We start from the raw sequence: 25,951 nt of genomic DNA on the forward strand, positions 1-25,951 counted from the left end.
TAAAATGTATTTATTTATTTACTGCATTTATTTACTACATTTGTATCACACCCTTCTCACCCCAAAGGGGACTCAGAGTGGCTTACAAATTATATGTACATACAATATATTATATTATTAGCATAGCACAATATTAGCATTATATATTACTATATTGAACTATACCACTATACTGTAATATTATTAGTAATATTATATGTAACATAGAATATATAATTAATATTATCATATGGTATTATTATTAGTGTTATATTGTATTACATTATAATATTATTATCAATATTATATGTATATACAATATATTATATTATAAAACTGAGGGCGGGGGCCAGGTAAATGACCTCGGAGGGCCGCATCCGGCCCCCGGGCCTTAGTTTGGGGACCCCTGGTATAGATGCACTCTAGATGTACTGAGACCTTTTCAGTAACATTTGGAGAGCAGCATGATTCTAAGTGCTTGTTTAAATTAATGAAATCATCTTTTGTAGTTAGCAAAAATAAAGAAACATTTTGCAGTAAAGCAGAGCATTCCAAACATTTCATGTTGGTGACACACTTTTTAGGCAGACATCATTTTGTGACACAGTAATTTAGCTTTACTAGTAAAACAGAGATTTAACAAACTGCTTATAGTAAGAGATATGGACACATATGCAAGTTAGAGAAGTATCACTCATTTGTGTGGTTTTTGCTATTCAAATTAGACCACTGAAAGACCTGAGATACAGGGATGGGAGATCAGAGGACAGTGTGGGAGTGGCATCTGTAGGTTCTTGGATGAAATAGACCATTGCTTCTTAAACTGTGGATCTCATACCCAAATGGGGTCCCTTTAGCTCAATGCTGGGGTCACAAAACCTTTGGCAGGGGTAAAACATTTCTGAATACCATCCATTTACATCAATCTGTTAGCAACAATATGCAGCAATGAATAGCAAAGTTTTAAACGGTTTAATAAAATATAAAGAACTACATTTTGTTGATAGAAAAGTTGGGATCTACTGTGTTTCCCTGAAAATAAGATATCACCCGAAAATAAGACCTAGTAGAGGTTTTGGTGAATTGCTAAATATAAGACATCACCCGAAAGTAAGACCTAGGAGGAGGGAGCTGCCACCACCACCTAGGAAGGCGCGTGCGCCTTTCCCTCCTTCTTTACACCGCACACACCTTCTATGGCAGAGGAGGAGGGAGCTGCCGCCGCCGAGGAAGAAACTCTTACCTATCCTTGATTTGAAGACCACTATTGCAAAACTCAGTGCCATAAAGATCTGTTGTGGATGTGCAGGTGTTCACAGAGAAATTCTGAGACCCAGTGCAATGTTTGGGACACAAAAACATCACATTTCTCTAGTAGTGTCCAGACATGAAAAAATAAGACATCCCCTGAAAATAAGACCTAGCACATATTTGGGAGCAAAAATTAATATAAGACACTGTCTTATTTTTGGGGAAACAGGGTACACTGTCTAACTAAATCTAAATAGAGATTTGGTTTATTTTCCATTTCCATCTAATACCAAAAAAAGGACCAGGGAGAGTCAGATATATTTATGCTTTGATCATGAATGTCTGGAGAGGGCTTTGCAACTGTACGCAACTGAGTATGAGTTCCTAGGAACCCCATGACATCAAGGTTACTGACTGTAGGAAGTCTGGAGTTCTGTTAGCTGAACTTGGTCTGTCATGCTGCTAGGTACATTTGGGGAATAGTGCTAACATGAATACCCGAATTCCATGATCCATTTGGCCCATCCCACTTGAGCAGGCTTTTGATTTGCTTCTAAACTGGGCCAGTTTAGGCTACACTGTTGATACGTGCCCTGCTCAGTTCATGCTATACTCAGCCCCTCCAGTAGTACATTGCTTTAATGCTCTTTTCTTTGATTCCCTGTAAAACATAGAAATTGTAAAATATATTTGGCATAATCTATCTTAAATTAAGTGCTTCTAAACCCATGATAAAACTGAGTATATAGTGGCGTCCTTACTGTTTAAAGTAATGGGATTAAAGGGTGCTTTATTTTAGAAGCGTTATGGCCATTGAAACCTTATAATATATCATGCTATATGTGGATCATCTGTTTCGTATTCAGTGTTCGAGCCTATACCTGTTTATGATCTCATCACTTTCATGTGCCAGTTGTTAGGGAAGATACACAGTTTTGAAAATCTAATATATATATTTTAGATGTCTAATTATAGGATTAAAGTGGAGGGAAAAAATTCATACTGAAGTTATTATTATGATTTTAATTTATTGGCCCTTTGGCATTTAGCTGTCAGAATTCTTTATTGTTCTGTACAAAAATAATAGTATTGCCAGTACATGCAAACGATCAATGAGTGTTGTTTTGCTTTCTTAATATTTAGGGTGGATGATGTTCCCCCTGGAATATCGCTGCTTCCTGATAACATTCTTCAGGTCTTGAGGTTGCAGCTGCTGAACTGTGTCCAGAAATTATCGGAAGGACTGGAAGAACCGCAACAGGCCTTGTCACTCCTCCTCGTCAAATTCTTCATAATCCTTTGCCGGTATTTTATTTAAACTGATTGCCTTTTTAGAGAAAACATGGAAGTGTTTTGTGGGGAGAGGCACTGGTACTTCCTCCTTCAGTCCAGCCAACTCCCAGTTCTTTTGCTTAACGCTTCGTGAAGCTACTTCTTTCTAACTTTTTCACAGCACCATCTTCTCACATCACATGCTTTCCATTCTCATAATTATGGTGTGACATCAGTTTGGGAGAATTTGGAGTGATATATGGGCAGGCCATCTGGTGTGAAACACATTATGTTTCCATATTTTTGGTTCTAATTTAATTCATTTCCAAACATATCACATGGTACAGGTGATCGTTACAAAGTTTGAATGCTCTATTTCTACATGCTTTTGGGTTGTGAACAATGTTGTTATTGATTAAGTAAGGATTTTAAGGCTCATACGTGGTAGGATTTCCTGCCTCCTGCCTTGGGTCATATTTCAAATATGAAGGCATGCAGGCTCTTAATGTGAGGTCACTCTGTGTTTTCACACTTTGCACAAAATCCTTTTAGCAATATTAATATAAATCCCCTCTTGTCAATCTTTTTTGCACAATGTTAAATCATATTAAGTTCAGTTAGTTTTTCCAGAACTTACCTTTCATGTGTTTATTTTTGTTCCAGAAACTTGGCTAATGTGGAAGAGATTGGGACTTGTTCCTATATTAATCATGTCATTACGATGACTACCCTCTATATTCAGCAGGTAACTTGCTTAACTTTCCTTTTCATAGTCAGTAACTAATGCCTCTTTCAAATTAACTCTTGATCTTGCTCTGTTACCTGTCACTCAGTATTTTTGTCTGCACACCTACCTGCCTTTACAATTGGATTGTACACTCCTACTGCATTGCTAGGGTTCAGATTTAAATGCCTGGTTGAAAAAAGGCTTGCTGGGCAGAAGGAATTAAGAAGGCTGATGGAATATTTTTACTCACACCAGTGTATTGTAACTGTTCCACAATGTTCTGTAAGCACTTGGACATTTATTTAGGAGCAGATAAAACAATACCTGAATTTTCCTTGCCTAAGAAAACATACACAGCGTCACCATAAGTTGACAGGTGACTTGAAGGCACGTATACTCACATTAAGGCTATGAAGGAATAACTATACCAGAAGGATGTTAATATTTCTGCCTTCTAATCTTAATGTTTGGGCCTAATTTATTGCTGTAAACCAGTGGTTCTCAACCTGTGGGTCCCCAGATATTTTGGCCTACAGCTCCCAGAAATCCCAGCCAGTTTACTAGTTATTAGGATTTTGAAGGGTGGAAGGCCAAAACATCTGGGGACCCACAAGTTGAGAATCACTATTATAAACTATGTTTAAAAAGTAATAAAGGTTGGGTGAAACTTATCCAAAATGTTTGGGACAAAAATGTTTTGGATTGCAATTTTTAAAGTATTTTGGATTACTTGTATTTGCATAGGAGTACATGAAGAGCTATCTTAGAGATGGGACCCAAGTCTAAACAAAACATTATTCATATTTGATATCAACATAGCCTTAAGGCAGTCTTATACACAATATTTAAATTAGAATTTTAGACATGACACAAAGTTTGTGTACATTGAACCATCAATAAGCAAAGGTGTCACTGTCCCATGTAGACAGTTTGGATTTTTTTTTTTGGTTAGTGTTTTGGAATTCTGGATAAAAGGTGCCCAACCTGTACCAGTAATAAATGTATTTTGTACATTGCAAATATATTATTGTTAAAAACAGTTTTGTTCTAAATTTACATTGAACCTCCACTGTTGTTATAAATGTTCAAAATTAAGGTATTTCTACTAATTTTGCCAACAGTAGTGGTACTTGTTGTAAGCATTTGTATATAGTATACTTTGCATGTTCCAAGTTTTTTGCATAAATATTAGTTACAAGAACAACTGTAAGTCAGTAAGATTTGTTCCCATATTGCCAGTGGGACTTAAGACTTAGAGAAAATGCTATCCTTAAATTACTTTTTTTGGATTAGAGCATCAGACCGTGCCGAAAGCTTTAGGCTTGATAGTGCATTGCTGTTGCTAGACCAAGTGCTGCTGCCACTAGCCTTGTGCTCACGTTCATGATGGAAATTTTACTTGAAAAATTATTTAAAAGCATTAAGTGTGATAGTGCCCCCCCCCCCCCAAGAACTCTTCAGTGCTGGCTGACTTGAAAATACACACAAAGCAGCAGTTTTTTTTTCCCATTCTGATGGTTAACTTCTGCCAATTTTATCTCTGGTATGATGCTGTTTTCTTTCTTTCTTTGCAGAGGGGAATTCACAATCTGCTTTTTAAAGTCATCTTAGTCATTCTTGGCTTTAAAACGAGGTTTGGTGGTTGAGCCCTGGAAAAATACACAGGAAAAAATATACAGTATTTGACCCAGAGGTACTTTCTCTGGTAGGAAATGTCACACCGACTCTCAAAACTGCTTTTTGGACTCAGTCCATTTCAAATCAGCTTGCGGCTGAAAGGCGAATTGTGAGATGGGTACATAGGTGGTATATGCTTTGGTTACTCTGTTTGCATTACTTACACAGTTGTGAAAATAACTTATGTAAGATTTTCAGTGAACCTTTTGAAAACCTTAATCTTTGCTAAAATCTAGGCCCTGGTCAGGTGTTGGACTGATGTTGGTTTAGAGCAGGGAAGAGATGCCCCTAGTCCCCTAATTTTGTCCCCAGAGGCTCCTCATCTAGGGATTAATATTTTTTTCTTCCTAGGGCTGCATGCTTGCAAAATCTATGTGTCTGGAAGCATTTTTATGGATGATAATGTTCCCTGTTTCTCTGTCTTTATTCAGTTAAAAAGTAAAACCAAGGAGAAAGAAGTGGCGGATCAAACGCCCATAGAAGAGTTTGTGAGGCACGCACTGGCTTTTTGTGAAAGTCTGTATGATCCGTATCGAAATTGGCGGCAAAAAATTGCAGGGTATGTATGAAGCTAGTGTGAATATTTATTTTCTGTGAATTCAGTCTCTTCACAATATAAATAGCACAGTTTTTGTCAATGCAATACAGTTTCAGGCAGTGATGAAAAAATTAACATATTCCATGTAAAAAATAGTTTTCTTTACACCAAAGATCCACTTGTTGTTTATTCCACCAGTGAAGCCCCAGCAGTGACTGCTTTTCGAGCACTGTCCCCTCAATGATACAAAGCAAGTGAAATCTAATTTTTCTGAATTTGAAATTTAAAAGTGTAGAAAACAAGTGAAATGAAAGCTATTACAGCTATACATCAGCAAAAGAAAGTTAAACTATTGATGTAAGATATATCATATACAATTCTCTTTAGCATGTGTCCTGAGAAATGTTATAGTAATTTTAAATTAAATATATGGAAAGTACTTGATATGCTGTTCCCTTTACAGAATTGCAGTTTTTCCAGAAAATATTTTGACATAAAGTCTTGAATGTGTTTGAGTATCACATTTAAATCAGGCAACATAGACCATTGGAAGATTTTCCAGTTCATCGTTGTTTATAATTATTTGACCGTGATCATTATCTACAAACCTACCCAGCTACTAATTTTCTAATGTACAAAGCAGTTTTTTATGCAGATCAGAATAAACTGCTTCTAGGATTTATAAAACTTAAATGGTAAAGCCAGATAATCTAAAGTTTTTCCATTCCTATCTAAAAGTAGAAGATGTAGAAATAAAGTCATGTCAGAAAGTATCTAGGAAGTATTAAAAATAGCGCAATGTGGAATACTGTTTAATTTAGTCTGAATAAATAAATGCTGTGTAGTAAATAAATATGCGTATTCCCTAATGCCTGGGTACAGTAGAGTCTTACTTATCCAAGCCTCACTTATTCAAGCTCCTAATTATTCAAGCTATTTTTGTAGTCAATGTTTTCAATATATTGTGATATTTTGGTGCTAAATTCGTAAATACAGTGATTACAACATAACATGAACTACTTTTTCTGTCAAATTTGTTGTATAACATGATGTTTTGGTGCTTAATTTGTAAAATCATAATGTAATTTGATGTTTAATAGGCTTTTCCTTAATCCTTCCTTATTATCGAAGATATTCGCTTATCCAAGCTTCTGCCGGCCTGTTTAGCTTGGATAAGTGAGACTCTACTATATAAATCTATATACATTTATTTTCTTTAAAAAATATTTTGCAGGCGAATTATGACAACTGTTGAAAAAAGCAGACAAAAATACAAACCAGCTTTGCTCACCGTGGAGTTTGTCCCTTTCTTTTACCGTGAGTATCCCATGTTAGTGTTCATGAGGATTAATGTTTATATTATTATATAGATGTTTATAGGGTAAGAGACTTTTAAGGAATAAGATTCTTGCTTTCCAAGGTGATCAGTGCTGAAATGATATTTAAATATATCAGTCCTCTGATAAAATGAAAAAAATGTCCTTCTTCTAATTCATATTGTCATTCATGCCATTGTTAATTTTTGCCTCTATGTAATATAGTGGTTCTCAACCTGTAGGCCCCCAGATGTTTTGGCCTTCAACTCCCAGAAATCCTAACAGCTGATAAACTGGCTGGGATTTCTGGGAGTTGTTTCAAAGTTCCTAACAAGAAAAACGTTTCTTTATGCACGCTTTTGAAAGAAAAATCTTCAAGATTAAGGATTTGGAGGTGTTAAGTATGTACTGCTGATGGTTCATTGAGCTGTAATGTGGAACCTCCTATTTACTCTTATGTAAAAGCTATTTGCTCTTAAGTAAAGTTACATAAAAGTTTTAAGTTCTTAAATACAGATTTTGTTTCAATAGTTCCCTTGTTATTAGAACTGAGCTTTTTTGGGGGGTAGGATAAAGCGGTGGCATTTTAACATTGCTGGCTTATTGGGAGTTCCTCATGTTCCTAATTCCAACAAAATAATCCTTTCAGTTTTGGTTGCAGCGGGTTTATCTGTTTAGGATATTGCTATGGCAACAGCTTCCAGGTTAATGTTTATAGCTATGAAATTGTAATTGCCTTATGTCAGGTATGGCAAGAGAGCAAAAATACAGTGGAGTGATTTTTCAGAGGAATGTGTCAGGCCTGGCCCAGTTTTAGTCAAAAGGAGTTCAGCCATCCCAAAAATAGCCTTGGTTTCATGGAACATTTGGTCACCTTTAACAAGTACAAGATCTGGAGACCATATTTTCAGTTGTCCTGTTTTAAACCATTACAAAGGAAACAACAGGGAGTCTTGGACATGTGAGATCCACCCCCTTTAACATACCAGAAGTTTATGTTTCTATTTTAGATTTAATAAAGTTTAGCATTGTGGCTGGACTGTTATTGTGTTCAGTCAACTTTCTTGTTGGAAAACAGTTCTCTTGTGGCTTATGGTCCTGGGGAGGCATGCACAATTGCCACCATTACTTTTAGAGGGAACAAAAATGGCTGTGAAGGCGAAATATGGCTCTTAGCCTATGCTTTTTCTACTCCAGGTGTATATTTTGGGCCAATATTTTACAAATATTTTTCTTAAAAAGCATATTTCTCAGCTGAATAAACTCTTTTAAAATTATTTATCCAAGTGGTCTCATGATAGTATTTCTACGCAGTAGGATTTGAAGGTAAAATGTTATTTGTGTCAAATCTCAAGGCCCGCAGGCTAAATCCAGCCCTTTGTGTCATTTTATGTGGCCCTCCAGATGTTGGATTACAACTCCTGTATTCCTTATCATTAGACACTGTGACTAGATTAGAGCTGGTGGGATACAGTAACATCTGGCAGTTTGCAGTTTGTTCTGTTTAATCAGAATGGTAGAGTCTGAATTTAGACATAAAGCTTGCAGATATGATATCTGACCTTAAAATGTCCTTTAACAGTTCCCCAAACTCAGAGCTACAAGTGCTGGTGTGTTGTAATTCCCATTATCCCCAGTTCGCAAAGTGGATAATCAAAAGTGATGGGAGTTGTTTGATAACATCTGGGGACTCAAACTGGGGTAAAACCTAAAGAGCACTGAGAACTATGTAAAAAAATTATAGTTGGCCCTCTGTATCCACAAGCTTCCACTAACAGAAAAAAACACACAAAAGATTCCAAGATACCAAAAAGATAAAAATGTAATAAGCCAGAAATGTAGATATGAATTTAGAATTAATATGAAGTTGTTGTATGTCTTTCGGGCTGTGTGGCCATGTTCCAGAACATGGCCACACAGCCCGAAAGACATACAACAACCCTGTGATCCCGGCCATGAAAGCCTTCGACAACACATTAATATGAAGTGTTTTAATATTGTATGTATTCTTGGACCTTCCTCAGTGGCTGCAGAGCCAAGTTAATAGCTATAAAATTAGTCATGTATAATGTTATGCTCTTATTGCTTGTAATGTTTAATCAGTAAATTCCCTCTTTTATCCTTTAGAAGATTGATTTATTGGGGAATCTGTCCTATAGTTGAGGCTGATCCTATGTCCTTTAAACATTTTGGTAACTAAATAAATAACACTTGTTATGATGACTTTACATTGTTTACATAGCAGTCCAGGGTTAACCTTTACTGTGACAATTAAAGAGTTTATTTGGACACTTGTCTATACATGTTTTTAAGTTCAAGACTGGTGTAGAAACTGTTTTCTTTTTTCCCCCAGAGTGTTTTCAAGAAAGTGAACATCTCAAGGAAAGCCTAAAATGTTGTCTGCTACATTTGTTTGGAGCTATCGTGGCTGGTGGGCAGGTGAGGAGAATGCTGAGAAGATATTAATATAATATTTTTGGCCATAGGACATGGGAAGTGGTATCTGCAATCATAGATGTTTTGGCTTTTGACACTATGTAACACAATTTTTGTTCCTGGGTTATAAATGGCATTTCCTAATTGGCTCTATCATAAAATGTGAGAAAGGTTTATTAAACTGCAGCACATTTTTCTGTAATTTTTCAATGAATATTTCATTGAGTCTCAACCAGTTCAACCTATTTTGTGGCAGCCACAACAACACATATTTTTAAAAAACACCAACACAGTTTAACAGATCTATACTAACAGAAATATTGAATATGAATATTGCATACCAGTGCAATAAAATAGAGATTTGCAGCAGCTAAAAGCAGGCTCTATATACAGGAGCTAAAACTGCCATGGGGATTAAAATATATGATCCGGGAGAAGCAGCGGTTGGACATTTCTCAGACTGTGTTGTAAATGAAGGCTTTCCAAACCCAACAGTTTTCAAATGTGTTTAATCTATAAATTAATTGGAATTATACTCCAACACAAGTTGCGGTAGACTCATTCAATGCAAGATGTTCAGCAGCACTTCAGTAAGCTTCTTTCATAAACAGTAATAAGTGTTGTATATGTCTGATAAATGTACAGAAATTATTGTTTGAAATTTGCACAGTACACAAATTATGTTGACCCTGACATTTGGAGTGAGTAAAACCTTATATTTTTAAAAATCACTAATTATTAAACAGAAAATATTTCATCATAGATTTTTTTTCTGTGTTCCTCTAAGTATCCAGTTTTGCTATGGGAAAAGTAAAAAAAACGATTTAGAAAAAATTGGGGATTTTTTTCATTGTGTTGTTGACTTTTGTATATAATAAATAGTTACTGATACTAAGAGTTTTTTAATTTATAAGAAATAGTTCTGATACCGAGAGCTTTTTGCTCCTTTAGAGAAATGCTCTTCAAGCCATATCTCCTGCCACCATGGAAGTCTTGATGCGCGTATTAGCAGACTGCGACATGTGGGATAACAGAGACCCAGACGAAGTGAGCCGGAAGGCAGAACTGACATTGATGTGCCTGACAGAAGTGGTTCACATCCTTCTGACCAGCAGCTCAGACCAGCGGCAAGTGGAAACCAGTACCATACTGGAGAACTACTTCAAATTGCTCAACTCTGACCATGCAGCTTTGCCTAACTCCCGAAGGTCTCGACAGTGGGAAAGCAGGTTCATTGCACTACAGATTCAAATGCTGAGTAAGTAAAAGGATCTTTTGCAAGATGGCCAAAGGCTATAGGTGGATCATGATGCCTGGGTCTACATTTTCCTCTTGGAGGGCATTGGTTTTCCCGGTATGTTGACTTGTGCAGCTGATCAGAGTCACTCGGCGTGACCAGTGGTAAAGGATTGGGGGAAATGATTTGCTTAGCATGAATGCTGGAGAATCTTCAGTTGGCGTGCAACTACCATTATCTTTTACAGTTGGCCATGCTGGGTGAATTATGAAGAGTAGTTCCATAATGCAAAATAATTTAGAAATCGGTCTCCACCAATAAGCTTCAGCGGACACTCGTGGGGATTTGGTTAATCAGTTAAAATTCATGAGTAAACCATGTTTTTTTAAAACCTGAAAAATTTCAGGGGGGGTTGAACCCATCACCCCCCCCCCCCCCCCCCGGTTTGGCTACAGCCCTGCTTGTAATGTCTACCCGGTTTTCTCAGAGGACAAAGCAGTCTATTAGTGATGGTGACTAAATCGGGCTTCTGTAGTTCTGCAGATACTGTTGGTTGCTAAAGAGATAAATAAATGGGTCCCTGAGCAAATCAAGCCGAGATTCTTCCTAGGAGCTAAGATGACCTGTCCCCACTGGGTTGCTTTTAATTACTCTGATTTTATCTGCTTGGTTTTTAATGTATTTATCCATTATTTTATTTTGTGTATTGTTAGAATGTTTTACGTTTATGTTAAATATGTTGTTGTTGTTCGGGCTTGTCCCTGTTGTGAGCCGCCCCGAGTTCCTTCGGGGAGATGGGGGCGGGATATAAAAATAAAGTTTATTATTATTTATTATTATGACTAAACTAAGACTGCATATCATGAGAAGACATGACTCACTAAAAAAGGCAATAATTCTTGTTAGGGGAGAAAGCAGTAGGAAAGAGGAAGACTGCATAACTGATGAGTGGACTCAATTGAAGAAGCCATGCTCTGAGCCAGTAAAAACTGTTGATGATAAGGTGACTTTAGGGTCTCTCATTCATAGGATAATCATAAATTGAAGTTGACTTGAAGACAATTAATAACAACTGTTATTAAGTGAGCCTTAGTTGCTAGGTGGTAATATATGGAGATAACTGTTGCTTTTATACACTAATTGTGGCCTTCTCATAGGCATCTGGGTGTCTATTAAGGCAATACGACACTACAATGACCTTTCAGTTAAACACAGTGGGACTCCTCTTATTTTCAGTCTTCACAAAAGCGTCCCTTGTTCTTGTGTGTTTAGTACTCAATTCAGCACATTTGACATGTCCTTCCTTAAAGTTTACAGTGAATTCTTGTTACCATCTGTGCTCTGAAAGGTATATTAATAGTTTTGAAGTTCTAAAATATGTTATCACTTTCTCTTTGATTTAAAAAACCCCACCACTTCTGCTTATAGATACCATCACCGCCATGTTAGACTGCACAGATAGGCCTGTACTGCAAGCTATCTTCCTTAACAGCAACTGTTTTGAGCATCTTATTCGACTGATGCAGAATTGCAAGGTAAACAGAATATTGTGTCCTAGTTCTTTCCTGCTGTGTGTGTATGTCTCATTGTTCCAGCTTTTATAAGCATTTAGTTGTTCTAATGTCTTGACTATACATTAGATAAAATCTTCACCATAACCCTGTATGGAGTGACTTGATGCAAGGAATATTTTTCCCCTGAGAAACAGCTTGTGCTTCCTTAACGCTATTAATACCATGAGTGCTTCCAGAACATTGGAGGGGAGTCATTTTTGTTTTGTTGCTCAGATGTGCAGCTCATATTCAATTGTTTTATTGGCAGTTGGAGGGGGCATGAATAATAGAAGAATACATTGTACTCACAAAAGAAACAACCCACATATTTTCATTCTAATTACATGGAGCTCTGTATTATGCAGTCAGATATAAATTGGATAGCAGTCCCTTTGTTCCTGAAGTCGTTGAATGCTTCTCAGAATACCATTCTATTGGTGCTGGTCTTGACCTATAAAGCCCTAAATGCTTCTGGCCCAATCTACTTGTCCGAACGTATCTCCTCCTATGAGCCAGGAAGATCCTTAAGGTCATCTGGTGAGGCCCTGCTCTCGGTCCCGCCTGCCTCGTAAGTGCGGCTGGCGGGAATGAAGGACAGGGCCTTTTCGGTCGTGGCTCCTCGGCTATGGAACACCCTCCCCAGGGATATACAACAAGCCCCAACCCTTTTGAGTTTTAGAAAAGCCTTAAAAACATGGCTATGTGCCCAAGCTTTCGATGAATAAATGATTAAGACAGCCTGGACTGAAGCACAAGGATATTGGATGAACGGATTTTAACCATATGTTTTATATTTTTATACTGTATTAATTATTTGTAATGGATTTTATTTACTGTTATGTTTAATTATGTGTTGGTATCGAATTGTTGCCAATTGTGTACGCCGCCCTGAGTCCGCTCGGGTGAGAAGGGCGGGATATAAATATTGTAATTTGTCAGGCAGATGTTATACTAAGAAATATGTCCTTCCCACAGCATCTGAAGATTATTTCCCCATTCCCTTTTCCAACATAAACTAGTATACTTACCTACGTTTATGTATGATAGAAGTAACTCCTTCGAAACTCTAGGATTTCTAAGTAAAGATGCATAGTGTCTATTAGGTTCCAAAAGGTGGTTAACTGTACTAACCAAACTTCTCTTGTACACTAGAATGTGGTTTTTCAGACTTTTTTTGAGAGGAACCTGGTGAACATTAACTATTAAGTAGTGCTACATACGTTACTTTAAAACTTAGCATGGGAAGGAAAAGGGGCTCATGTTGATGAGGAGAAAAATGAGGTGAGAAGAGTATTCGTTCCTTAAGATGGTTCTAAGTTTGCAAAACACCATGTACAGGAAGCCTGTGGACCTTTGAACCTGACCTTCAGTTGTTATGTAAATGAAATCCGAACATGTTGACGATCAGATTCTACAGAATAAACTCCAGGTATCCTGGCCATGAAGCCATACATCCCATTAAAGTTGGTGGCACTTACACCTGAGTAAATCTGAATGTAGCGGTGTTCCCAGTTGACATGTGGTGCCAATTAGAATATGCACAGAAAACATTCAATTTTGTTTCATGACATTTTCAAAGGTTTAGTTATTGTTTATCAAGGGTTGAGCTTTTAATTTGGGCCATTGTCACGATTGTATGTCTGTCCATCATTGAAATACTGAGCATTCCTTTGTGTTTTTTTTCAAGCAGTCATGCCCAAATACCAATCTTGTATATGTTATTCTACTTATGTTACACCACAAGTAAAAGGTACAATGGTAGGAAATTGTATCTACTAATGTGGAGCTCCTATTGTTAGATTCCCAATAGGGCCATTGTTGAGTAAGATGGAAGTAACTCAGTCTTACTATCCCTGGAGTAGAGGGAGAGAGAGGTCTCTGTCCTTCCATAGATTTCACTCTTCAGAATATTGAGGGTATAGAACACTATAATTATCCTTGGATCAAGTAATAGATCTGCTTAATTTGCAAGGCAAATTATGCCAGACTGAAACTCGAGTAGCTTTGTTATCTTAATAGGGAGGCCATAAAAGGATATGAACGGTATGTTTAAATACTGGAACCAAGTAAAAGTAAGACTTTCAGAGAAGGACAGATGTAGAGCACATGATGTGCATGAAGGAAGTTTGATGGCTCTATCTTCACTTCTCCAAAAAAGCTGGTAAAGCTCTTTGCAGAGACAGTTGCAGTCAGTGTCAATTACAGTTCCCCAAATTAGGAAATACCAGATATCAAGCACTACAGTGAGTGCAATGAAAAACTGCAGGCCTTACTTATCACTTCTGTGGTTAAAACATTATCCAGTTCAAAGAAGGGAATGCAAAACCTAATGGGCTCAAGAAACTGAGTACAAAGCGAAGACTTGGCGTGATACTGAAATGTCCTTATATTTGACCCAAGATAGTATAGCAACATACTTACCAGAATTTCATACAAGGCAAAGCAATTGAGATTTCCCCAAATCAGCGTTAGACTTCCCTAAAATGAATTTTTCTTCCAATGTGAACAGGAAAATCATCTCTGGATCAACTTTCTGCAAATGAATTGCACATATCCATATCTCTTTGATGATGTTCATCTTCACGCCACTTGTTGTCCTTCTTACAGTCAATGCTTACTCATTATTGGGCATCCAAAGATGCACACTCATACTCTTACTCTTTCTACCCCTTACTCCTCATAATTAGCCATCAGCCATTATCTGATGTTTTTTTTTCTCTACCTGTTGGAACCTCACATATTGCTTTTGATTGCAATCTGGAGAGTTCCCAGTATCATTTCTTTAGGGTTCCAGGTGTTCATGTATGCTTGACATCCACAGCTAATTGTTTTGTATAATGCCAAATTTATTTTTAAGTATAATTTGTTTACTTGTATAATTTGTTTACTTGTTTTCCTGTGCTATCCTACCAATATCCTACAGATATCCTAACAATCTCATCAAATGAACAAGTTAAGGTTATTACTCAAGAACTGGCAGCAGCATGAAACTTCAGGTCTTATCCTAAATTCAGATAATTTGGATTTTATATGGCAGTGTAGATAGGCCCTTAGTGAAACTATACCTACCATGTTTCCCCGAAAATAAGACAGTGTCTTATATTAATTTTGCTCCCAAAGATGCACTAAGTCTTATTTTCAGGGGATGTCTTATTTTTACATGAAGAAGAATTCACATTTACTGTTGAACAAAAATGAACATTTATTATATATTGTACAGTAGTTGTCATCACAAACCAGCATAATCAGACAAACTGTGAATCCTATCAAGAATTTCTTTTTACTACCATTATTTCCATGTACAACAATATGGTATGTACATTTACATGTACAATCCTGCATGCTCTGGTGTTCTGTTTGGTGGGCATGCTTCAAAGACAAACTTTGCTAGGTCTTACTTTTGGGGGAGGCCTTATATTTAGCAATTCAGCAAAACCTCTACTAGGTCTTATTTTCAGGGGTTGTCTTATTTTCGGGGAAACAGGGTATGTAGCTTGGATGAGTATCTGTATGCGAAACTGACCGGCAATATAGTATAAGATATCTTAAATTTGATTATGGAATATAGGCAAGATAGAAATGTAAAACATTGTCTCTTCACATTTGCAGGTTAAGCACTGGCACATTTGATTATTGGAGGATAGCTGTGTTTGCTGCTTGCTCCACTCCTACTTTACATGAAACCAAAAAAAAAAAAATGATTTGTAGGTCAGCCAGAGCAAATCTGTGGTCAACTTTTACCAGATTTGGCCATAAAATCATGTTGGAGAACCTGCAAATGTATAGGGAGGTGTTCTCTGATTAGAAATAAGCATTCATAATTTACATGCATTTTCCATTTTTGTGGGGACTGGCAAATGTGGAAGGACTATTGTAATATTGACCTTGATTACAACATGTATGGCAGCAGGCCTTTGCAAGTGGTATAAAGTCATTGTATCTTGACAAACTTTGCTTGAAAATATACAATGCTCCCTATCTCTCTGTCATAGTTACATGATTAGGAGCATAGCATCATTTTTATTTTCTCATCCTCTCAACTGACAGGTTTTGAAAGCAGATTTTCTCAATTAAATGGGATGTGAAATTTAGACGTAAGATCTGAATAATTTTCAAGTTTGGAGTAATAAAAAACATGCTTAATATGAACTGTGGTCAAACAAGTGCTCTTAACTCTTAATCATGTTTAAGGGGAACAGGATGAAGACATTGAAAATTTGTGGCAAAATGGCACCTCCTTGGTAAAAAGCTCAAGGTGTTGTATACAGACTATCCTACTGAATTCAAAATGCTTGTGGTGAAGTGTTTTTTTTAAAAAAAAAGAGAAGCTCCTCTTCCACTCTGACTCCATTAGTAAAAGTAAAAATGTTGGTGCATTTTTCTGCATCCATGGCCGCTTGTGGCAATTTCCTCTCTGCATATTTCAGTATGCTGAATCCATATTTGGGAAGAAAAAACACTCCTCATTCTTCCCTTTGGAAAGGATGACATTCACTTGTGACCATCGTTGTGTTAACTTATCAGTGGCAAGGTTTTTGGGATATTTGTAATGCTTTGCCCCAGTCTTCATCGTGCCAGCTGTGGGTGAACTACTTAACACACCAGTTACCATTATTCTTATCTCCCATTTTAACAGCTGTTTTTAAATGCTAACAATAAGGTGGCAGACAAGAATGAGAAAGACCTTGCCAACAAATTACTGACAGAAATGAATCAGGAACAGGTATCTCCAGCAAGACTGCATTTTGCTTTTAGTTGAATCCGAGGCACAGTGACCAATTGGTGGAACGAACTGTTTCCTGAACTTCACCTCAGATGTGCTCACTTCAAATACCTGGTCAATTCTGATTTGTTCACAGATTAGCATTTACACAGAATATCCAATCATTTTAATTAACTGAAAACTACAATTCAAGTTTAAAGAAGCTCCAAATATTACTTTTACTGCAAACGAACAAAGGTGAAGTCCAGGAATAGAAGTCCAGTTTCAAAATCATCAACTTCGTGATTTCATTTTATTTTAGTTTCCCCCTTTCTTCCTTCACCTTCACTTCTTTTTAAAATTTGTCTAAGCACTGTGGTGTTTTGGGCTCTGGGCTTTGTGGAATCTGTGTGGTTGGATTTGATGTTTTGATTCTTTTGCCAAAAGCAATGTTCCTAATGGACAGACTGAATCTGGGAGATGGGAAGAAGAGACAGTGGGTTTTACTTTTAATGTTTCCTTTTGTCATCATGAAAACTTCAGACCTTCCACTTCTTACTTAACACTTCTTTAACCATCATGTAGAGATTTTAACAACAAATAGGTTCTTGTGCCAAATGACTAAATATGTGAAAATAATGCACTGATGAAATTCTGGTTCTGTCTAAATTAATCTGTTTATAACTCAGCATGGTGATCATTGCATAAGAATCAATTCATTTAACATCTTTTAACGACTGCCCATTTCATTGTTGTGCACAGTATCACTTTATTTTCACATTATTCTATGCAGGTTAACTAATAGATCTCCCTATTTCAGTGGCAAAATATACCGTATCTAGTCTTTCAAAAAAAGAGTAGCAAAATTTTCTTACTAATATGAAATAACTTTTAAGAAAGACTTGTGACTCTTCTGAGTTGAGATACTATTGGCTTCTTATGAAGGAAGGATTGGAGATTAATACGTTGAAGAAACAACAGGCTGTAGACTGAGGCCCCTTCTACACTGCAGTATAATCGAGATTATCAAAGCAAATAACCCACATTGTCTGCTTTCAACTGGATTATATGAGTCTGCGGTGCCATATTATCCAGTTCAAAGCAGATAATCTGGATTTTATATGGCAGTGCGGAAGGGACCTCAGTGAATAATCAAAAGTCCCTTCTTCTGAAGAAGATTTCATGTGTTTGGAGAATGCTTCACTTCTAAACCACTGGTTTTGCACATCTCTAACAGAGGATTGATAGTTACAACACTGGTAGACATCCCTCCCTCTTGAGATTGTCCATTTGCAGCATGAGGAAACTTTGTCAGTCGAACTGTCTTAATGAGTATGTGTGGATGCTCCTCTTCCTCCTTCAAATATGTGGCTACCTTTCTCTGATGTCCTCTCCCTTTGTAGGCTGTGGTGTCACAAAATCCATTCCTTTTGTGGGGTGATTATTGAGAAGCATGTGGATGAGCCCTTGTTTTCCTCCTGGCAAGTGACAACAGGGTGGGGTGCCTTCTTCAAAGTGTTCACTAATTACATTTATGTATAATACATTTTGTATTTTGCGGCTTTCAGGTGTTTCAGGGACAGCTGGACCACTTAGCAGTATCGGCCATTCGAGCCCTCACAGCAGTGATGCACAAATCGCCGGCTGCTAAGGTAAGCAGGGCTTCTTCGTCACAACTGTAATTCCAGTCTTCTTACACCACTTTGGTTGATAATGTTCTGTTGATGTAAGCCATGGTGTGGTTTGTTGAAATCTGGTTCATTGTGATGTGCAAACCTGCTTCTGCTAACAAGCCGTGGTTTGTTAACCAGCTGAAAATTGCATTTTGAATCCATAGTTACTTCTTGGCTTACATGGACTATAGCTTATTGCGATTCCCAAGCTTATAACTGTCTTGTTTCTCCAGCTGCTTGCCCTGAAATAGGAACTGACAAAATGGGTGGGTGACCTAACAAAGTAAGAAATCAGAAGGAGGAAAGGCAAGCTGTGGTTTGTTTTGGGAGGATTTTTTTTGGGTCATTTGCTATGTACACACAGTTTAAACAACAATATATGACTTACTATGAAATGTGAACACACCCAATGTAATTTATATTGGTGATTCTTTTTGTAGTAATGCTGATTAGAGTCACCGTGAGGGTGTGAGACATTATACAGTATAGCCCTCCTCTCATCATATTTGAGATACATGGGGACACTTACCCATGCTCCAAAACAATATCCTCTCCGAAAGCCATGAAAGCCTTCAACAATATCTTCTCCTGCTGAAAGGTTTGTGGGCTTCTTTAGGACCTCCAGTGCAATTCTGTGGTATGCTTGTAAGCCGTTCCAAGTCCCTTTGCTAGATGAGGTGAGATATAAATAAAGCTTCATTCATTCATTCATTCATTCATTCATTCATTCATGCTACTGGGCTAAAATACAGGGCTCGGTATTATCCATTGTTTCAGTTATCTATGGAGGGTCATAAAGCTCATAACTCAATTTGCTCATATGTCAAAGCAAATTTCCCCACTGAAATGCTATTAATCAGTTCCAGAGCTTGGTCACAGAACAACGTAAACCCATTTGCCAAGGCCTCATAGGGTTCAGGGGCTTCAGACAGCCCTTCCTTCCTTCGTTCCTTCCTTCCTTCCTTCCTTCCTTCCTTCCTTCCTTCCTTCCTTCCTTCCTTCCTTCCTTCTTTCCTAAGCAGCTCCCTCTTAGCCTCCCCACAGTCCGAGCAATGGCGGAATCCCTCGGCGGGCGGCTGGAGCGGTCAACCTCTGGCCATTCTCTCTCTACTTTAGTCCCCTAGCGTGGTCACCATCTTGGAAGGGGCTCATAACTCGTATCTGGCTCGCATGTCGAATAAAAAAATTGGATGAGTGATGGCTCGTAATTCAAAAAGCTTGTAACTTGGGACACTCGTAAGTCGAGATTCCACTGTATATTTAAAACATCAAAGCATATGTTCTTTACTGCCAATGCATGGATGCTGTTGTCCGCAAACCTGTCTTCTTTACATTTATCAGTATGACCTTGTAAGTTGCAGAGAAGCTAGAATAGATGGCACTGTTTTTGAGGTATGAAAATAATATTTTTTAATTTTCTGCTTACATCAAAAAAATTACTGCAGTTGGAAAACTAGGAGGACAAAGGACTGGGTCTCAACTTATCTCGATTATGAGTTTTTATTTCTTTTTTATATATAGGAGAGCACTCAAAAGAAGTATCTTTCATCTGTAGTCTGAAGTGGCACATTCAGACCTTATTTTGCTTTATGTGTTGCTCCAGTTTTAGTTGCCATTTTGCAGAGTATAGGTTAGCGGGCAGATAATAAAACAAATACAGCATTACCCCTATATCTGCAGGAGAAATGTTCCTGAACTTACCATGGAAAATGGAAACCATGGATACTAGGAAATCATATTGAAATGAATGACTTCTGTCGGAAATTATCATAATTGTGCCCTGGAGGACCTAGAACATTCATAGAGAGGTATCTTATTTAGGAATTTGTAGGTCTTCCAGTGTGACTCTTTGGTAAATTTTGGCAAAAGCATATCACAGAATTTAAGGGAACTTGGAAAATTCCTGGGGAGGACAAAATTTATTGGATGCAGGTAAGTGAAACCTGAACATTTTATTTCATTCGTGGACTCTCTTTTGGGAATGCTGAGACATTTCCTTTTGGTTTTTCCAAAGGTGAGGGAGGGAATCTTAGCTACATAAAATTGTGGCCATTTTGATGTTGTTGTAGAAAAAGTATGTAAAGTCACCAAAAATAAATTCTGCACTTTTAAATGAAGAGTTTACATTTAACCTTGGAACTTGTTTGGCATTGAAATTGTGATTTAGGGATACCTCTGTAAATTCACAGACAACGCTGCTTACAGCCCATCTTAATTTTGCCCCCTTTCCCCAGGAAGTGTTTAAGGAACGGATTGGTTATGCTCATATATTTGAAGTCCTTAAATCTATGGGTCAGCCTTCACGGGAACTACTTGAAGAACTTATGAACATGGTGAGAGGCATAGTTATTTTGGATGTTGTTTAACAGGGTCATTGCATTAGTTGCTTGTCACCAAATCAACAGAGATTGTTTGTACAATCACAGAAGCTTGCGAGGTTTATAATTTCATAAGCTTTTGTGAACTAAAGCACCATATGTAGGCATATCAATTAGTACAAAGAAAAAGAGGCAGGAGCAAGGTCCGTGGCATTTCTATGCAAAGGCAAAATGTACATAAGAATGGAACAACAACTTATACTTGTTTCTTGTCTTGTATATATTCTGACTTTCCATAGAAATGTCACAGTCTAATTTCCATTTGTGTATATGTTTTTAATCCTTACTTTTCTTTGCATGAATTTATAGATATACACATTGTGTGTGTGTCTTGATTTGCATGTATTTATTTATTTTATTTATTTACAGTATTTATATTCCGCCCTTCTCACCCCGAAGGGGACTCAGGGCGGATCACATTATAACACACATAGGGCAAACATTCAATGCCCATAAACACATCAAACAGAGACTGAGAGACACACACGCAGAGGCAAGTTAACTTTCTTCTGAGGGGATGTTCGATTCTGGCCACAGGGGGGAGCAGCTGCTTCATCATTCACACTGACGGCACTTCCTCATACCAGGTCGTAAATTAGTTAATCTTGCCTCCCCACTTTTATTAGTGGTACCTTATCTCCTACTTGATAGATGCAACTATCTTTTGGGTTGCTAGGTCAGCAACGAGCAGGGGCTATTTTTTATTTTTAATTGACGGGTGCTCACCCCGCCACGGGCTGGCCTCGAACTCATGACCTCATGGTCAGAGTGATTTAAGGCAGCTGCTCAACAGCTGCGCCACAGCCCGGCACATGCACATAAATATATCTTTGTGTAGCTGTGAATTTTCTGGGCTGTATGACCATGTTCCAGAAGCATTGTCTCCTGGTGTTTCACCCATATCTATGGCAGGCATCCTCAGAGGTTGTGAGGTCAGACCTCACAACCTCTTGAGGATGCCTACCATAGATGTGGCAGCCTGGAAATCTCACAGCAGCCCAGTGATTCCAGCCATGTTGATGATGTTGTTTTTATGTTATTGTCTTCTTGTAATGTTGGTGATTCTATTGAGAGATGTTTTAATCTATGTTTTGGTTTTAATTTTTGTTGGATCGTGCTTGTCCCCATGTAAGCTGCCCTGAGTCCCTTCGGGGAAATAGAGGCGAGATATAAAAAATAAAGTTGTTGTTGCTATTGTTGCTGTTGTAATTATTATTTACGAAGGCCTTCAACAATACATATGTGTGTAGATTTTCACATTATACATTACAACAGATCTATAATGATCCTAATCTAGTTGTTGTTTTCGACTAGACCAAATCCACTGGAACAACAGAAGTGGATTAAGTTTTTATTGATTTAAGAAGTCTACTTTAGTTGAATTTCAGTTTATCTCATTGTGAAATAAATATGAACTAATTATCATTTTAGTCTATTTGTACCATACATATGAATTCTGCCAACTGCAAACAGCAATCATGAAAAAATTCCAAAGCTATCTTACTGTGTTGTAGCATAAATAAGACTTTACAGCAGAGCTTTCCAAACTGTGTGTTGCAACATGTTAGTGTGCCAACTGCAGTGTGTAAGTTTGTTGCATGAAAGTAACAAGAAACTTCTTGAGTCTAATATGAAATAAGCAATACAGTAGAGTCTCACTTATCCAAGCTAAACGGGCCGGCAGAAGCTTGGATAAGCGAGTATCTTGGATAATAAAGAGGGATTAAGGAAAAGCCTATTAAACATCAAATTAGGTTATGATTTTACAAATTAAGCACCAAAACATCATGTTATACAACAAATTTGACAGAAAAAGTAGTTAAGACACAGTAATGTTATGTTGTAATTACTGCATTTACGAATTTAGCACCAAAATATCACAATATATTGAAAACATTGACTACAAAAATGGCTTGGATAATCCAGAGTCTTGGATAAGTGAGGCTTGGATAAGTGAGACTCTACTGTACCAACTTGCTTGCATTTTTACACAGCAAAAGTGCTGATTGGTATTATTAACATTACTAATATTAGTATTGATAACATATTGTTATTTATAAATTATAAAAATATTGAAAATTATGTTACTATCTTACATATATTTTTAAAAATATAAATGAAAGTTTTTCATGAGATACGTTGTGTCCACTGTACATTGCGTTATTACAATTGATGGACAGTATGTGTCCCTATCTCATATGAGGGGTTGGTTTAACTTCTGATTTCCAAGTAAAATTGAATTACTGTAACGCGAAATAATGCAAGACTAAAATGCATGTCACCAACATGAAATGTTTGGAAAGTGCTGCTTTAAAGAGTGATTGACTTATTGTGACTTTTGTATACTGTTGCTCATGATGATAAATTGAACTCTGTGAAACCACCACGGAAGTTTCCTCCTCAAAGAAAAACCTCCCAGACTTTTATGTGCCAGAGAACACACTGTTCTTGTTTTTAAGGGCAATTCTTAAGCTCAGTTTCTAGCTATCCAACCTCCTGGTAACTTACTTGATTTTCTTTCCAATATAGGCAATTGAGGGTGACCACACATCTGTTGGTATGTTGGGCATAAGCAACGTCCAGCCCTTGTTGCTGTTGATCCAGTGGCTTCCGGAGCTCGAGTCACATGATGTTCAGGTCTTCATCTCAAACTTGTTGAAGCGGATTTGTTGCATTAACCGGCAGAGTCGCGCCATCTGTGTCAATACAAACATGGTCTCTCGTATCATTCAGACGCTGAGTAGACACTCCCTGCTGCATGGGGTCTGTGCGGAGAATCTGATCGGCCTCTTGGGCTCTTTGGGGAGTCAGTCCATGAGTTCTGAAGACTTGCACCAGCTTATTAGGCTACTCAGGACTCAGGACCCAAAGCAGGCACACCCGTATGTTGTCCCTGTGATGAGGGCGATCCTTGCAATGGCTCGAAAACAGGGCCTGGACAGTGCTTTGCAGTATTTTGACTTATCGCACAGCATGGCGGGCATTTCATTGCCAGCCATTCACAAGTGGCCGGGTTCTGCATTTGCTTTCAGTGCTTGGCTGTGCCTGGACCAAGACCAAGTGACTCTCAATGCCAGTTGCAAGGGCGGCAAGAGAAAACAACTGTACAGGTATGGCAACCATGATGGCAAGATGGAAGAAAAGTTCTTGGTTGTACTTTTTTAGAAGAAAAAGGTTTTTTCTAATCCTCTGTTTGTGCCTTCATAGCTCAGTAAATTAAGGCAAAAGGCATTTCAATGGCCAAGGTGGCCTCAGTCTGTGATGTGGGAGAAAGGAAAAAGCCTGTGAGTTTGAGAATTGTAGAATTCATGCAAGCTTCAGTCTAAGAGGCCACACTAGCTCTATCATCAGGAAGAGGGAGACAGTTCCCAAAAATCAGTAGCAGATTCTGGGTGGTGTGAAAATGTGATTCAGGCCCCTTCTGCACTGACCTATATCCCAGGATCCGATCCGAGATTATCTGCTTATCCCAGATTATATGGCAGTGGAGACTCGCATAATCCAATTCAAAGCAGATAATTTGGGATCAGATCTTGGGATATAGGGCAGATTAGATCCACCCTTACTCATTACTCTGCTGTCAGGATGGGGAGAAGTTTCCTGTCTCATGCACCAAATTAACATGGCTGATTGAATACTGTGAATCTTGTCTTGTATGAGTATAGAGTGCCAATTGTTGTGTTGCTTCAGACAGTGAAGTGTTTTCACACTGTCTTTTTGACTTATAAACCCATTGGGGATGATGTTGATACGCATGTGAAGACAAAAAGCAAAGGTATATTTGGGCAGATAAGAGGTGTGTGTGTGGGAATGTATTAATAAGTGTGTACTGGCATATTATTCCAGTCTTATTTCCAGAAAGCTCAACACTCCTGGGAGCTCCCAGACCCCTTTTACACTGCCACTGCCATATAATCCACATTATCTGCTTTAACTGGATTATATGAGTCTACACTGCCATATAAATCCAGAAAATTATCTGGATTTTCTTTGGCAGTGTAGAAGGGGCCCCAGAACAATATCTTGGCCAGTCTGGTCCCTATTTAGCTTTATAGCATATATTTTGACTGCAACTTGCCTAGGGTGCATTTTGCTCTTCCAAGACTCTCTGCTTTTACTCAGCTAAGATTTTTTTCAACAGAGAGACAGGGCCCATGGTATGTACTGAAGGAATCTGGACCTTTATTCAAGGCATGAAATGCAAGCAAAGCATCCCTTTTCCTAAGAGATCTTCCAATTTTTGGATAAGAAGTTAGAAGTTAAACATAGTAGTTGACATCTTACTCTGTGGGAGGAACTGTTGGAGGAGCCCAGGAACGTGGAAACTGTTGTCCTCCAGATGTTGAACTCGGGCTCCCACAAAGCACAAAAACAAATTCCTGTTTAATACTAAAATTGTTCAACTGCTTTTCGGGGTGTTGTGTGGTTTCTAGGATCTCTCAAGATGCCATCCACAGATGCAGACAAAACGTCAGGAGAAAATGCTAGAACACGGCCCTGCAGCCCAGAAACCACACAATAGGTTAAACCTTTGTGCCGGCAGGACTGCTGACCAGAAGGTTGGGTTGCTGACCTGAAGGTTGCTGGTTCTAATCCGCGAGATGGGGTGAGCTCCCATCTGTCAACTCTAGCTTGCGGGGACATGAGAGAAGCCTACCAACTAACACATCTAGGCGTCCCCTGGGCAACGTCTTTGTAGATGGTTAATTCTCTCACATCAGAAGCGACTTGCAGTATGTTCTCAAGTTGCTTCTGACACGATTTTAAAAAATCCCAGAAGTCTGGCTGTGAAAGCCTTTGACAATACAATTGGTTTTTCTTCTGTTAAGGCAAATTGAGAGTATAGATGGCGCTATTGTCATTCTGAATAGCTGGGAGAGATGACTGATCCATATTCATATTTCAGTGAATAGCCTAGCATCTTCTTGTCTAATGTTGGGAATACAATATTCAAAAATGTTAGTGAAGAGTGCCACCTATTGAAAAGCACTTGCATGATTTCTGTATACATTGAAGAACAATTTCCTAAATCCTCATTTCCATCTGCTACATTTTGGTAGCCTAATGAATTTGCAGTGCAGATTGAAACCAGGCAATATTTGAAAACTGCAAGGGCTAGAAAGAAACCTGCATTGTCTCTGTAGCGAGTTTATGAGGAAAGTGTGTAAAAAGATTGAGTGTGACTCTCATTCCTGAAAATTCCTCCCTCCCC

General features: G+C 38.0%; 1 protein-coding gene across 4 annotated transcripts in view; it reads left to right on the forward strand.

The window, feature by feature from the left end:
* Positions 1-25,951, forward strand: part of nbeal1 (neurobeachin like 1) — a 143,085-nt gene that overhangs the window by 44,621 nt on the left and 72,513 nt on the right. For 2 of the 4 annotated variants that reach the window (XM_062962099.1, XM_062962103.1), the window contains exons 4-14: positions 2,374-2,535; positions 3,166-3,247; positions 5,338-5,465; positions 6,679-6,761; positions 9,114-9,199; positions 10,148-10,454; positions 11,862-11,968; positions 16,623-16,709; positions 18,257-18,340; positions 20,596-20,694; positions 23,269-23,849. In XM_062962099.1, coding sequence (XP_062818169.1) covers positions 2,374-2,535; positions 3,166-3,247; positions 5,338-5,465; positions 6,679-6,761; positions 9,114-9,199; positions 10,148-10,454; positions 11,862-11,968; positions 16,623-16,709; positions 18,257-18,340; positions 20,596-20,694; positions 23,269-23,849 — 1,806 coding nt within the window. The remainder of the gene's footprint in view (positions 1-2,373; positions 2,536-3,165; positions 3,248-5,337; positions 5,466-6,678; positions 6,762-9,113; positions 9,200-10,147; positions 10,455-11,861; positions 11,969-16,622; positions 16,710-18,256; positions 18,341-20,595; positions 20,695-23,268; positions 23,850-25,951) is intronic. The other 2 variants (XM_062962107.1, XM_008114963.3) reach the window with 1 other exon arrangement.

The sequence above is a fragment of the Anolis carolinensis genome, chromosome 1 (genome assembly GCF_035594765.1).
Source record: "Anolis carolinensis isolate JA03-04 chromosome 1, rAnoCar3.1.pri, whole genome shotgun sequence".
Classification (NCBI taxonomy): domain Eukaryota; kingdom Metazoa; phylum Chordata; class Lepidosauria; order Squamata; family Dactyloidae; genus Anolis; species Anolis carolinensis.